Raw genomic sequence first — 15,787 nt, 5'->3', positions numbered from 1 at the left:
GAAAGGGGAGTGGGGGAGAGAAGAGAATTTTCTTAGCTTAGAAATCACAGAGAAAATCAGTGAATATAGTCAGCCTACGTAAAAAGGAAATTAATCAGATATCAAGGCAAACACATCTAGAGAAACGATTTGCAGCAAATATGACAGGCTAATGTTTTGTCATGTGAAAATTCTGCATAAATTGTTAACAATAAAATTTTATGACTCTAATAGATAGTAGATAAAAGATATAAAAACATGAAAGGGAAAATAAAACTGGTAAAAGACCATCTGGGAAAATGCCCAAAGTTTCTTGTCATAGATGACAAAAATTTTAAAGGGATGTAAATGGGGACAAAATGCAAATTGGAAGAGATGCAAATTCTAAGGCAAAAATTAGCTTCCCCATTAAGTCAGTTACATTTTTTTTAAACCTTTTTATTTGGAAAAACTCAAAACCCACGGAATAGTTGCAATAAATGTCCATAAATGCTTCACCTAGATGTGCCAATTGTTTTGGAAATGTCTTTTTTAAATGACTGTCCCCAGTACTGGGGAGCTGGGGTGAAATGGGCCTTGTCAATGGGAGGGTAAAAATATAAAGAAATCTTCTGGAAAACAACCTGCTCATATGGCCTTGACCCAGTGTTTACACCTCTGTGACATTATAAAGGAAAACTTTAATACAATAAAAGATTTATGAAAAAATATGTTTCTTTGCAGCATTGTATGTCATAATAGGAAGAAACTGACTACTTCCCAAATGCAGCAACAGGGACGATTAGTAAACTGGCAAATCTCAGTGGAATATTTTGTAACTAATAAAAAATCTCTACCAGGAAAATACATCATGTTTAGTGGAAAAAAAAAAAGGCTTATATTTATACAATGGGATTACTCTTATGTAAAAGGCCAAAGAACAACAAAAAACCTAAGAGGAAATACATCAAAAGGGTAAGTAGTTATTTCTAGAAAGTGTGACTAGAAAAGGTTTCTTTTCCTTTTTTCCCCCTTCTTGTACATTTCCGCATTTTTCTGACTTGTCTTTAAAGAGCTATATTAGGTACTTTTATTATGAAAGCTATATCCTTTAAATGTTTTATTATCTTTACTATTAGAGTAATGCATATCAGCTGTAAAAACAACTCATTACATAGAGACACGTATAAAGCTGAAAATAAATGTTTCCTGACCTGATTCTAATTCTCTGAATTTTTCAGAGTTATGATTCTAATCCTTCAAATTTTTCAGTTAATAGATTAGTGAACAATCTTTCATACTTCTTTCTAAACAGAAACGAAACATTCTTCCTTAAAAGCAAGAATGGGATTATAAACATCCCAGTTCTAGTAATCTATAATGAAAAAGAATATGAAAAGGAATATATGTATGCATATGTATGACTGAAACATCAGAAACTGACACAACATTGCATACTGACTACACTTCAATAAAAATTTTTTTAAATAAACGTCTCAGTTCTACACCATGCATGTTGTTTTCACCTCATGGTCCATCTTAGATACCTTTCCATTTCAATCACCTCATTGTACTCAACAGCATCATTCATGAAGGATTCACCATCCCTCCAGGGTGGGCTAAGCTGTTTCTGCTTATTTACCGTTACAGTGTTGAGGTGAATATTTTTGTATTTTGGGTATGAGTATCTGCATATATATTTGAATAATTGTGTGTGAACAAAATATATGATGTATATTTATTTATTTAAAGTCAGGTTAAAAATACATGTCTTATTATTTTGTGATCCAAAGTTGAAAAGTTGGTGCGTACTATCTGAAGCAAATATGGCACAATATTAATATTGGTTAAATCTGGGTAGTAGATGTAGATTTCCAGTATAGCCTTTTCTGCAGTTTTTAAATAGAATTTAAATATTTCAATATTAAAAAATTAAAAACAATTAAAAGAAGAGGTGGGAAATTATGTGTCTTCACTCACTGAAAATGGCAAAGCCTCGTTAAACAGAAACTAGCCCTGGGAGAGGCCTTGGTTTCATAAGGCCCTGTGATGCCCTCTCTGGGCAATCATTTTTCAATGGGGGCAGGAGGACCACTAGTGTGTACTGAGCAGTCACTCTGGATTAGGCACTAAGTGCTTTACATGTATCATTTAATTTTAATTTAAAAATGAGATGGCAAAAAAATGAAACTAAAATCAACTTGATGACTTGCATATGATAAATGCTTGTTAGAATCACAAAAGAAAACATCCTGGAAATGTTGAAGTTGGCTAAATAGAAAGAAAGAAATTGTAAAAAGTACTCAGAGGGGCCTAAGCCCACTCTAACGTGCAGGTAACGCACATGCATTACGTTGAACAGATATCTAATCAATGATGAAATTAAGGCAGAGTGATGTGAACTGGCTAAAAGCATTAGCTCGGTTGCCCAGGCCAGAAGCTTGGCAGCATCACTTGCTACTTTCATCTCTTCCATATGCAGGAATCCAGTCCTGATGATTTAGCTGCTAAATATTTTTGGATTGTCTACTTTTCTTCTGATGCTCAGGTCTAAAAAAGTCTTAAAAAAACAATTTTTTGATGTTCATATTTTAACCAGATAATACATTCACATGGTTCAAAAGTCAAAAGGCATCTAAATGTATATGAGGAATTCTCTTCTTCCCACCCTAGTCCCCATCCATCCATTTCTCCTCCCAAAAGCAACTTGTTTCCAGTTTCTTGTACATCCTTCCACAGATGTCTATGCACAGATGAAAACATATGCAGAGATATTTTTAACATGAGTGGGAGCATAGTTTCCACAGAATTCTACACTTTGTTTTTCTTCAGTTGACAATACATCTTGGAGATTATTTCCTATGAGTACATAAAGCACCTCCCCCATTCCTTTTTAACAGCTGCATAATATTCCATTGTATAACTGAGCCACTTAGTTATTGCCTTTTTTTTTTTTTTAACTCTCACAATAAAGCTGTGCAGTGAATAACCTTTAAACCTCTCTTTTCCTATATTTTGAGTACCTGTAGGATAAATTTCCAGAAGGGAATTGCTGGATCAGAGGGTCTGTGCATTTATCTCTTGATAGACATTTGCCAGACTGCCTCCTGAATGACTGTATGAGTTGACACTCCACCAGCAATGTATGAATTCCCTCAGCCTCACCAATACAGCGTGTTATCAAGTTTCTCATATCTGCCAATTTGATGAGTGAAAGGGCTTTGTATTCAAGTGAAGGAGTGAGCCAATGAGTAGGCATAAAATGATGAAAAATTCTCCAAAGGGGCTCAAACTGTCCAATCCTATGACTATGAATCGATGTGAATATGAGGCATGCCACTGCCACAGAAATGCCCATCAAGCAGAGAAGTTTGGGGTGAGTTGCTCTGAGCAGAGCAGGGCTGCTCCCCTCGGATCACTTGGGGATACCCCACCCCCACAAGATTAAGTTCCCAGCCTTGTTCACTGCTATAGATCCTGTGCCCAGACCAGAGCCCAGACTCAGCAAACATCTATAGAATGAATGAGTTCTCTCAGGACCAGCCAGAGGACAGGCAGGGCAGGGTGCATTAGGGACAGTAGTGGGGAACCCCAGGATACACTGATCATCAATGCTGTTCAGTGTGAAGCGGGTGTTGGAGAATCGGGCGAAGCCATCCCGGTAGAGCCAGGCCCGCAGTGGGATGTACTGTGGTGGAGGCAGGGATGGAGAGAGAGAAAAGGGAAGGGAAATCAATACCAGCACGTTCATGCCATCGAGCTTTTGCACCTGCTGTTTCCTCCACCTGGAACACCCTGCCTTCTTCCCCACATCATCCTTTAAGTATCTGCTCAAACATCAGCCTCCTTTGATCTTATCCCCCTCCTTCCCTAGGGGTAGGAGTGGGGGCAGGAAAATGAAGAAGGGAACAAAATTAATGGGCCTCTTCTCTGTTCCACCATCATGTGTGACACCTGCCAGCTCAGGGTGTGTCCACATACCCAAGCAGACAGTAAGCTCCAGGACAGGGACCCAGCCTGTCTCAGACACCTCTATATCCTGAGCCTAGCATAGAGTGTTGCACACTAAAGGTTTAAGCATTCATTGAAGGCATGGGTGGAGGGAGCATAGTAACTCCTTGGTTAAGGGAGTAGACTGCCTGGATCCAAGTCCCAGCTCTGCCACTCACCAGCTGTGTGACCTTGGGCAAGTCACTCCAACCTCTGATCTATTTCCTTATTTGTAAAATGAAGCTAATAACAGAACCCACCTCCCTGGTTACTAGGAGGACTGAATGAGATAAAACCTGCTAAATACTAGGGCCTGGTACTTGGTAGGTGCTCAATAAACTCCAGCTGCAGTTACCATAAATGAACAAATAAGGAAGGAAGGCTAAGGGAAAATCCAGATTCTGGGGCCTCTGAGGTGATAAAGCTCGGATCGGTTTACCCGCCCCCCCAGGCTCTCCCAGGCAGGTACAACCGGACAGCTCACACAGGTGCCCCCAGAATGGTTTCTGCCCCCTCCCCGGTCCAGCTGCCCCTTCCCCGCCTGTCTTGTTCACTCACCGACATCACCAGCACGTAGACACGCAGGTCAAACTTGCGGCCTGTCAGGCAAGGAAAGAACAAATATTGACTGTGTGTCAGGCCCCGTGCTAGGTTTGGGGGACACAGCAGTGGACAGGCAGACATGAATCCCAATAAAACCACATGGGTGTGTCCCCGGGTGGGGAGGCTGGGGGATGAACCAGATGGCCTGGGGGAGGACAAGGGCTGGATTTTAGTCCTGTTGGATTCTAGTTGCTAAAAGATGCCCAAGAGGGGATGTCGCAAACTGCAGGACAGGGTCGGAGTGCAGGGGCTAGGTCTAAGCTGGAGACAGCTGGGAGCCATTGGATCTGGGTGGTGTTTAAAGCCACAGGAGGATGGGGTCACTGGGAGAGAGGCAGGAAGAAGAGACCCAAAAACGATCCCCTGGGGAAGGACATTACTGGAAGAGGTGAGAGGCAAGCGGCATTAACATTATGCAATGAGGCCCCTTTGGAGCACCTGGCCTCTCTCAGACGAGACGCCTGGAGACCCATCCCTTCTCACACACTATTTGACGCATGTGTATTTCACAGACCCTGTGTAGGAAGTCGTTGGAGCCACCCAGGGAAATCCAAGAAGGCTTCATAGGGGAGGATCAGTTCTACCCGAGGGCCCTGGCCCTTGCAACTCCCCCTCCCTCCAAATCTACCCCAGGGTGCTCCTAGTTGTCATTCAGGTGTCAGCTCACCTGTCACCTCTGCAGAGAGGCCCTCCCTCACTCCATGCTGGATTTTCTTCACAAGGCTCATGGCTTTGTGGGACTATCTTATTTCTTTGTTTCTGCCTTATTGCTCTCTGCTCATCAGGAGCGTCAGCTCCGAGAGAGCAGGGTGGCAGCCAGCACCCAGGACAGTGCTTGGCACTGAGTAGGCAATCGGAGAGGCGATGGCTAGGAGGAGGGAGCATGCTGGATGGAGCGCCATCTTTGCATCCCATCATGCCTAGCGCCAGGCTGAGCCCAGATGGGCTGCTAATCAAGGCTTGTTGAGTGACTGAACGACCACTCTGTGGAAGGGCAGGGAGCAGAAACAGCCACCTCACCTCCTATCAGGTAGGGATTTTCAATGTAACGCTGAGCTACATAGTTCTCCACCGGAATTTCATCTTTCTGGTCATCAGAACTTCTTGTGTCCTAGTGGTAATAATAATTGTTATTAACATTGAGCATTTCCTGGGTATTGGATGAGGCACTCTACTTGGGGTATATGATCTGATCCTTAAATAAACCCTGTCAGGAAAGTACTAAGGTTATCCCCATTTTATAGATGTGAAACCGAAGCAGAGAGGGTATGAGTTGCCCAAGGTCACACAGCCAATCGGTAGTACAGTTGGGAAGGGGACTCACACAGGCTGGGCCCAGCGCCTGGCATTCAGCCTCTAGATCTGTGCTGCCCAATTGGGTAGCCACTGGCCACATGTGACTATGTACATTTATATTTAAATTAATTAAAAGGAAATGACATTACATGTGACAACATGGATGAAACTTGAAGACTTCATGCTAAGTGAAATAAGCCAGACACAAAAGGACAAATATTGTATGATTCCACTTACACAAGGTACCCAGAGCAGTGAAATCCAGAGAGACAGAGAAGAGAAGGGTGATTTCCAGGGGCTGGGGACAGGTGGGTAAAAGAGGGGTTAGTGTTTAATGGGCACAAATTTCAGTTGGGGAAGATGAAAAAGTTCTGGAGGTGGACGGTGGTGACTGTTGCACAAAACTGTAAATGTACTTAATACCACTGAATTGTACACTTAAGTGTGGTTTAACTGGTAAATTCAAAAAGGGAAATAAATAGAAAATCCAGTCCTTCGGTCGCACTAGCCTCATTTTGGGTGTCCAATAGCAACATGTCGCCAGTGGTCAGGGCATCGGAAAGCACAGGTGTGCGCCATTTCCACCACTGTAGAAAGTTCCATCTGTCAGTGCTGCCTGGGGCACCACACAGGCCCTTGAGGACATTCCTCCATCTTCTCTACCTGCTAATTCTTTGCTTCAAGGCCCAAAGGCAAATGTCACCCACTTTGTGAGGTCCCACAACAGCCAGCGGCACTGCGCACTGGAACTCAGGCCTTCTGGGCCCAAGGGAAGAATTTTCCACACCTACCATCACCTCCACCCCAAAGCGGCTTCAAGATCAAGGCAGCCAGGTCTTCCTTTTCTAGGACCGAGGGCCACCCCCTACCCGCACCCCATCTATACTCACGTGGCTGCCAGAGGGATTGATGGCGCTCCGGGCCGGCTGGGCCTCCAGGCTGGTGAGCTTCTTCCCAGCAGTGCCCTGACAGTTTCACGGGAGTAATTGGGACATCAGGTGGAGAGGGGAAATTCATTTATTGAGCACCTGCTGTGAGCCTGCTGGTGCAGCAGGTGCTGGTTGTGTAGGAGTTCTGTCATCCTGCTCCTCTCACCCACCCCGCACCATTACCATCTCTAAGGTTCAGAGGGGTTCGGCCATTTCCCCTGGACCACACAGCTGCTGAGTGGCAGAGGCAGGATTGGAACCAGGATTTCTACTGCACCGATTCCTGAGTCAAGGATGGGGTTGAGGGAGGGAGGGAGCTGCCTTAGGCTCCATCTAGGACCTAAAGGAAGAGTTAGCCAAGCTCTCCCCAGCCAGGTGAGCAGGAGGCCCAGGTAAAGAATGCACTGTTCTTTTAGGCACATTAACTGATTGCATCTTCAGCAGTTATTGTTACTATCCCCATTTATTGGGGCCCAGAGAGGTGAAATGACTTGCCCAAGATCACACAGCTATTAAGTGGCAAGGTCAGGATTTGAACGCAGGCAATTTGGCTCCAGAGACCCCACACCCATGGGCAGGCCTGTAGGCAGGGTTTCTTTGCCAGCCCTTGGAGCTTTGAGGCGAGGAGGAGGGGACCTTTGTCCCTGCAAGAGCAAAGGAGGGTTTGGGGAGGAAGGGGGAGAGGCCAGCTCACCTTCCTCCAGTCCATGATGTCCTTCAGCCTCCGGAAGAGGAAGATGCCCTTCCCCTGCGACCGGGCTACCTGGGGTGGGGGTCAGGGCAGAAAGGTTGGCTCTCGGCTCCAGGGTGATTCCCTGTTGGCCCCTGGGCCTGTGACCCCTCCCCAGCATTTCTCTGTCTCCATCTCCCCAATGGGCCCCCAGCAATCCACAGAGGAATGGCCCAGCCCAGCCCTGAAGGGGCTGAACAGAGAAGATGCCAAGCCTGGAGGGAGGGAGAGGGAAACAGGGGAGGAAAGTGAGACACCAACTTAGCTCACAAAGGCACACAACTGCATGAATAATATAAATGAGCAGACAATTAAAAAAAACATTTCTAACAGTCCTGGGAACATATCATCCAATTCTTTTTTTGGAAATCAATTTGCCTTCCTAATTAGGTTTTGCTTCAGCTAATACTGAAATCAGTCTGCCTTTACTGAGTTCCAGCATGAGTAATTCAGAGCTTCACAGAGTCCAGGGGCTGGGAGAATCTTTAATATCCTGCAGAGCAGCCAGTACCAGAGGCATTGCTCCCTCTGTGACATCCTCTACATCAGTCACCTGCCTGGCCTTGCATCCTCCCCATCCCCGCCACCCCCCGACAGCCCATTCTGCGGCATGATAGCCCTATTAAGCAGTCATCCAAAAGGTATGTATTAGGTGCCTACTGTGTGCTTGGAGTGCTACAGCAGTAAACCATACCTCATTGAGCCTTCACAGCCTATCCTTTGTTGAGCTAAAATTTTCCAGCCTGGTTCTGATTTCTAGGGCCTCCTAGAACAAATCTGATTCCTGGGCCCCAGAACAGCCCTTTAGTTATCTGTAGCCAGTGGGCAGGTGCCCCTGAGTCATCTCTTCTCCATCATAAAGGTACCCAGCATGTGCAAACTCTCATTGCCCTCTTGTCTCCTCTGAGCATGGCCCAGTAGGTCACAGTGAGGCTCCTTGTATGATGTGAGGTGGGCAGAGACGTCGGGCTTGGCTGTACAGGTTGTCCACTCCAAGAACAGCTCCCAGTCGTGGGGCAGGGGCAGGGGGAGCTGAAACCCAGTCCTCTCTGCCTGCCATGCTGTGCACTTCCTGCATGGTTATATATCAGGGTTGTTGAGACCGGAAACTACCTAATATCCAGCTCTTGCAGGCGGTAGTTTCCAAAGACAGTCACAACAATATTTCCAGTTCCACATGTCTTTCACAGCCTTGCTACCCACCACCTTCTGTAAAGAGGTCAAGTCGACATCCCCTCCCCTTAAATCCAGATGAGCCTTTTAAGACTGTCTCAACCAATTGTGTACTGCAGAAGTGATGCTGTGTGAATTCCCCTGCTGGGTCATAAAACGCAACGCAGCTTCCACACAGCTTTCTCTTTGGGGATGGGTACCCTGGGAACCCAGCCGCCACACTGGAAGGAAGCTCAGGTCACATAAAGAGGCCCAGGTGGAGAGCAACTGTGTCTTCCAGCCCTCAACCCTAGCTGACCTCCCAACCTTCAGCCAGCATCAACTTGCCAGCCAAGAGAGTGAGCCAGTTTGGCAGCGAATCCTCCAGCCCTCGGTAAAGCCGCTCTGGTAGATGCTGGAGCAATGATGAGCCTTCCCTGTTAAGTGCTGTCCAAACTGGAGGCTCATGAACTAAATAAGAGATGAGTGTTGTTTTAAGCCACAGAGTTTTGGGAAGCAGCAACAGAAACTACTTTAGGGGAATGGTTCACAACAGTAACGCTAGCAGCTAATACTTCTCAGCTGTTTCCTATGAATCAAGCACAAGGATTTACACATTCCCTCATTAAAGCTTAAAAAAAAACCTCACATGTAGGCACTAATATATCCCCATTTTGCCGCCAAGGAAGCGAACAGAGAGGCCAAGCACTCTGCTCAAAATTTCACAAGCCAGGGGCTCATGCAGCTCCTGCAAAGTGCCAGGGAGTCCAAAAATCATGCAATAAGCACAGTGCTACTTCTGGAAGCATCGATCTTACTTGATAATTCAGGAGGGAAATATTTTTATATTATGTTTGTAAAAAGATGTTATTGATTGGAAAATGTGAGTGGATTATTAAAATAAACCATACTTTGATTTTGCACTACCTGTGGCCACTCACAGCCCTCGACCCCCTACCTCCCAGGGGCCATGCATCACGTGGAATTCACTGGGTGTTGCAGATGTGGTTAGTGGTCTCCCCAGCAATCATTCCCTTTTTTTCCAGCCAGCAGATCCCCATTTGGGTCTCCTCTCTCCAGTGACCCTGCCCTCTGGGGAGGTCTGAGCCCTCACGGCAGTCTCATGCCCCTGCCATGTGATCCGCTTGGGCATGAGCCAGCAGGATGCCAGGGGCAGTCTGCTGTGGGGGTTTCTGGGAATTTGTGTCTTCCTCAAGAGGGCCACAATACCAGGGGATTCCCTTATTCTCATGGCAGGTGGGGATGTGAGGAGGTGAGCTAGAGCTGCAGCAGCCACCTTGTAACTAACAGGAGCAGTCAGCCTTCTGGGCTGGGAATTGATGATAATATTGTTGAGCTGCCCAATAAACCATCCCTGGAGTCAACCTTTCATCATCAAAAGAAATTTTCTGGGGTCTGTGGAATTGAAAGAGAAAAAAATTTCATCTTTATTTTCACTGACCCTTAACCAGATGTTCGCGTTTCATTCCATTAGGAATGCAGCCAAGAAACATAGTATTAGCCATGCCTCTGACTTCACTCCCAAAAGAAATCGGTTATTTTCATATCTCATTACAGCTCTTGCCGGTATCTAACTGCACATATTGTTTATACTCATTATGACCTTGAAATATGGTAACTACTGGGCATGCTGGTAGACCCTCTTTAGTTGTTAATGAAAAGCACATACATGACTACAGTCTAAAGAACATTTTAATAGTTGGTGGCGCCGTGAGAATGCACCTGCCGGCCTCTAACTGCAGGAGAGCAGCTGACACCACCAGCTGCCACGGCTGAAACCCACACCGCACTGGTCAGGCCAGTGACCAAGGACACAGGGACACGAAGGCAGGCCCATCCTGGGAGACAGGGCACTCCTGCCAGTGACTTGGGCTTGAGGCCTCCCGCGGCCTTGCTGAACTTCACTCAGGCTGCTTCCACCCACCCTCCCTTCCCTCTCTCCCTCACTGGGGTCGGACTTGGTGCCGGGACAGCTGCCCCAGCCTCCCCTGGCTCTGTCCCTCACTGTCGAAACTCTGGCCTGTTGGGCTCGTCTTGGCATCTGTTTCTCAGAGGACCCAGATTAACACAGTTTGTAACTGTTTTTCAATACAGTTGCTTTTTTTTTTACAATCAAACATGCTTTTAAAAACACTATTCCAGTAGCTCACAGCAGGAGGAAAAAAAATGTGACAATGAATATATGTATGTTCATGTATAACTGAAAAACTGTGCTCTACACTGGAATTTGACACAACATTGTAAAATGACTATAACTCAATAAAAATATTTTAAAAATAAAATAAAAATAAAGACATTATTCTGTGATGGGGTCCACACTTTTCATTAGATGTCAAAGGGGCCCAAGGCATAAGAACACTTCACAACTCCTGCCTTCCTGTTTGAGCTATTTTGAGTTGGGTTTTCTGTCATCTGCTGTCCCAAACATGCTAACTGTTAGGAGAGTCCAGTAAAAAAAAGTAGGGGAAGCTCTGGTTGGGGTAAACTCAGGTGAGAGAATGTTAAGGCTTGGCTTTTCCTGTCCTGCAGTTTGCACAGAGGCCCCCAGAGCCCAGAACAGCCCAGTGGTTGTCCAGGACACTCACGGCCCAGCTCTGCAGATACACAGACTTTGAATGACAGACAGGCCAGGGCCCTGACAGCCCAGCACCTGCCTCCCAGCCACATGAGAGAGGCTTGAGGGGCAGGTGTGTTTCCAAGATCAGGGTCCTGGCCACTCCCCTGCCAACCTAGAGGGTTTGAGTTGGTGGGAGGGGAGCCCACTTAGATGGAAACAAAGTTTGGACTGAGCTGATTTTTTACACTAGACTGGTGGGGTGGGAAGAGGGGTTCCTATAAGGTGGCATGAAGTGGGTGATGCCACCTGCTCCCTTCTGAGTCCAATTCAACCCCCTTCTTCCAGGGCTGCTCTGCCGGCGTTGCAGAGGAAGATGAAGACTCAGCCGGCCCCGACCACTGCAACCAAGTGAAAACTCCTGTGTGTGGTCAGACAAAGACCGCCTGGGTCACAAAGACAGGCCTTGCGGAAAGATTGGAGGGATTTGAGAGGCTTTTCCCCTCTATTTTCCATATTTAGGGTAATGTCCTATTTTTCAACATTTCCCAGCACCAAAGGAATCCAAACTGTGGGATCCCAGAACTAACGATCTAGCCCAGTGGCACCCAGATCAGCCGCACCCTCATAACCTGGTGCGAGGGTTAATATTATGCGTCAACTTGGCTGGGCGATGGTGCGCAGTTGTTTGGTCAAATGCTTGCCTAGATGCTGCTGGGACGGTATTTTACATATGTGACTCACATCTACAATCAGTAGACTTTTAGGAAAGGATATCTCTCTGGATGAGGTGGGTGAGCTTCATCCAATCAGTGAGGGCTTAAGAACAAAAACTGAGCTTTCTGGGAAGAGAAGCAATTCTGCCTCACGACTGTAACAGAGAAATCCCGCCTGAGTTTTCTGTCCCCACAGGTTTCAGACTTACCAGCCCCACAATATCACACAAGCCAACTCCTTAAATACACACACACAGTGCCTCAGTGGCAAGCCCTTTATAGCTTGTATAATTCACATACACAACATGGAAAACATCACTGAATTCTCTCACAACCCTGTAAGGCAGATATACTGGTTAATTCCACTTTATAGATGAGGAAATGGACTGAGAAGGGTTGAATCACACAGCTTGTAAGTGATGGATCAGACTTCAAACCCAGGCTGGTGTGATAAGAAGCACCCACTTTCCACCCGCCACGCCCAGCTATTCAGGAAAGAGGCGATACACACGCACCCACACAAGCGCAAGGAGCCAAGATTCCTCCTCTTAATTACAGCTGTCATCGTGTCTGCCGCTAACAAAGCCCGGGGGCTGGGAAAGGAATCAACTTAATATTCGATTTCTTGTTCCCAATTAGCACAAATTACCATTTGTCTGAGAGGATAATGCTGAGAGCTGGAATCCACTGGTGGGTTGCAGTGTTCGTCTGTTCCCACTTCTGAGCCCTCCTCACTGCACCTTCCCGCCTCCCCGGGAAGGGGATGCAAGCCTTGCAGCAGACAGCAGGAGGCCTGGGTAAATCCCGGATCAGCCCCCTTTGGGAGCATCCCTGGTCAGTTCCCCGCCACGCCACGCCACGCACCTGTGCTCTTGACTAACTCTGCATCAGCCACGACTAGCCTGTCTCCAGTTCCTCCAGGAGGGCTGCTCCCTCCTAGCCTAACCCCAGCTCCCTTCCTGGGGCCCAGAACGCTCCCAAGCCCAGAAAGTATTAGGAGGCTTTGATGATGCCACTCACGGTGGAGAGAGAGCAGCCCTGGTATGAGGAAGGGCTGAGGGGCTGGCACGTACTTTACCAGCCTTCCCTCCACTCAGTTTCTTGATCACCCAACGGCCACCCCCAGATGCAAGGCCTTCGTGCATGCAGTTCCCTCTTCCTGGAATTCTCTTCCCTAGCTCTGCCCTTCTCCAGCCTGACTCCTCTGCATCCTTCAGGTCACAGCTCCATACTAGTTTTTATTACTATGCTAATAACAACTCTCATTCATCGAGGACTTAACACGTGCTGTGCCTGTGTTAACTCCTTTAGTTACACAACAACATGCTGCGATAGGTACAATAGTTACTCTTATTTTGCAGATGGGGAAACAGGGCACAGAGAAGTTAAGTAATCTGCCTGAGGTCACACAGCCAGTAGGTGGTACAGCTAATATTGGAACCGAGCGGTTTGGCCTCAGAGCACCATCTCTCACTTCAGAGAAGCTGGGGGAAATCCTCCTGCCATTTCCTCTGCCAGCACCAGTCTCCTTATCAACACCTAACACAGCTGTAATCACACACACACCCTCTGCATACTGTCTGCCCTCGAGGAGGGCAGAGACCCACGTCTGACTCACTGAGAGCTATACCCACACTGTCTAGTTCTGTGTCTGGCACATGGCAGGTACCTGTGGAATGCTCGAATAAATAGGTCTCAGGCCCCTCATCTTTAAGATGGGGCTGGTAATACCTCCTTCCGAGGACCATTATGAGAACAAGGTAACGTGAGTAAAGCACTTCTTGCATCCTGGCCGTTGTTTTCTTTCATACCAGGAAGAGAGGCTCTGGATTCCCTTCCCTGGTGTCCTGAGGGTCACCTGTTTATCTAGTGAACATTTATTGAGCATCTACTATGTACCAGCAGTCATAGGTGCTGGGTCCACACACTGCAGAGAGGAGGTGATGAAGTCAGCCCTTTAGAGGAAGGCAGACGGTACATCTAAGGCTGAATTCTCAGGCAGACTCCTGTCCTGGGATGTGCCAATGGAGGATCCCTCCTCTGGTGACTGGGATGCCCCCACCCACCAGCCCCCATCATGGGGACACAGGGACACTCACGGGCTTCATGATCCAGGTGATTCCCGGGTTTTTGCGAAACTCCTCCACGAACAGGTGGTACTCGCAGGGCATCTCAAAAGTTTTGGGGAAGAAGTCGCACTTGGCTGCCTCCAGCTTTCCCACCTCACGCTCCAGCTGTTTCCGGAACCGCTTCAGGTTCTTCACCATGTAGTTCTTACGGGTCAGCTGGGTAGGGGATGGGCAGGCAGGCCGTCGGAGCTTGTGCCCACTGCCCTGCTCCACCTCCCAACCCCAGCCATCCCACCCCCTGCCCCCACCCCCTGCAGCCCCCTTTCTCTGTACGGTAAGAGTAACACTGACTGAGAGCCTGTTCTATAATTATCCCCACTTTATAGGTGAGGAAACTGAGTCTAGGAAAGGTCAGATGCCCAGAGCTATCCAGCTAACAGGCAGCACAGCTGGGGTTTGACCCGGGCCTGTCTGACTCCAAACTTCTTTTTTCTCACTGCTAAGCTGCACTAACCTTTTGAAATCTCCCACCATTGGGTCCTCCAGTCCCGGCTTTGTGGTCTGCTTCCTCCCAGACCTCCCTCCCATCCCTAGACTCCAAACCGCTCAACTTATCTCAGCCTGAAATCACATCATCCTTCAACCATCCTAAGCCTTTGGCTTTTGCTCCTGAAGCCAGCCAGCGCATGACCTCAGTCCCCTCCCCAAAATGGCCTGGTCCTCAGGTCTTAGGTCCTCACCCCCTCACCCTGTTTAGCTCATCATGTAACTATTGCACATATTCCCCACATGGCATGTACCCCAAATTCCCTTATGCTTTTCTGTTCTGGTCCTTGTACCCCGACACCAGCTCCTGCTCATCACCACACCGAGTCCCCTCAGCCCACTCAGCTCACCTCATAGTGGTTTCGGAAGTGACTGATCCGCACGTGCTCATCCATGTAGGTGTGGTCAAAGTTCTCTCGGAGCCAGCTGACATCACACCAGTAGAAATCCCACTCGCCTTCGCTAGGGGCGGGGGTGGGCCAAAAGTCATCACCTCAGGACTTCACCGTTTCTGGGGGTCTGGGGGCCAGGGAGGGGCAGCTAAAGAGTGAGCAGCGGTGTGGGCATCAGGAGTCTCAGGGAGGTGGCAATGGGCTGCCACTGTCCACGATGTGCTTTGTTAGGCCAGAGTGAAAACTTAGAAATGTTCCTACAAAAATCCAGACTGCTGTCTCCCATTGACCAATCAGCAGATCTGACCACACCGACCTCGGGTACCTCCTGGCACCCACCGCCTTAGACAGGGCACACCGTCTCCAGCTTACAGTCCTCACCACACCATACAGTCCATGAAAACCAGCCGATCTCACCTGGTCATGATATCTGCCTGGGCTCTGGAAGCATCCAAGTTGCCAACCCTGAGCCCACGTGACCAAGCAGTGGAATTAGGTAACATTTGTAAGCCCTTCCCAGTTCAAAAAGCCCTCCTCTCGGCAAGAATACACACTGGTGTAAAGACAGTCTCTTCAGCAAATGGTGTTGGGGAAACTGGACAGCTGCATGTAAATCAAGGAAGTTAGAACACTCCCTCACAGTATACACAAAAATAAACTCAAAATGGTTTAAAGACTTAAACATAAGATGAGAGACAATAAACCTCTTAGAAGAAAAGATAGGCAAAACAAGTAATCTAGTTGGAGGCCATGAGGCAGAGCAGCTGAGGGACCTACACTGGGTGGAGGTCACCCTGTAAAGCTGACATTTCAGCTTAGATCTGAAGGGTA

General features: G+C 47.6%; 1 protein-coding gene across 1 annotated transcript in view; it reads right to left on the bottom strand.

Moving 5' to 3' along the window:
• Window positions 1-15,787, bottom strand: part of TTLL9 (tubulin tyrosine ligase like 9) — a 37,108-nt gene that overhangs the window by 13,170 nt on the left and 8,151 nt on the right. The window contains exons 4-10 of the mRNA XM_006179235.3: window positions 14,915-15,026; window positions 14,049-14,234; window positions 7,471-7,539; window positions 6,738-6,812; window positions 5,572-5,662; window positions 4,507-4,547; window positions 3,559-3,646 (exon numbers count right to left, since the gene is read on the bottom strand). Coding sequence (XP_006179297.1) covers window positions 3,559-3,646; window positions 4,507-4,547; window positions 5,572-5,662; window positions 6,738-6,812; window positions 7,471-7,539; window positions 14,049-14,234; window positions 14,915-15,026 — 662 coding nt within the window. The remainder of the gene's footprint in view (window positions 1-3,558; window positions 3,647-4,506; window positions 4,548-5,571; window positions 5,663-6,737; window positions 6,813-7,470; window positions 7,540-14,048; window positions 14,235-14,914; window positions 15,027-15,787) is intronic.

This window comes from Camelus ferus, chromosome 19 (assembly GCF_009834535.1).
Source record: "Camelus ferus isolate YT-003-E chromosome 19, BCGSAC_Cfer_1.0, whole genome shotgun sequence".
Lineage (NCBI taxonomy): Eukaryota > Metazoa > Chordata > Mammalia > Artiodactyla > Camelidae > Camelus > Camelus ferus.
Note: the sequence above shows the minus strand (reverse complement) of the source record. Positions and strands in the feature narration are given on the sequence as shown.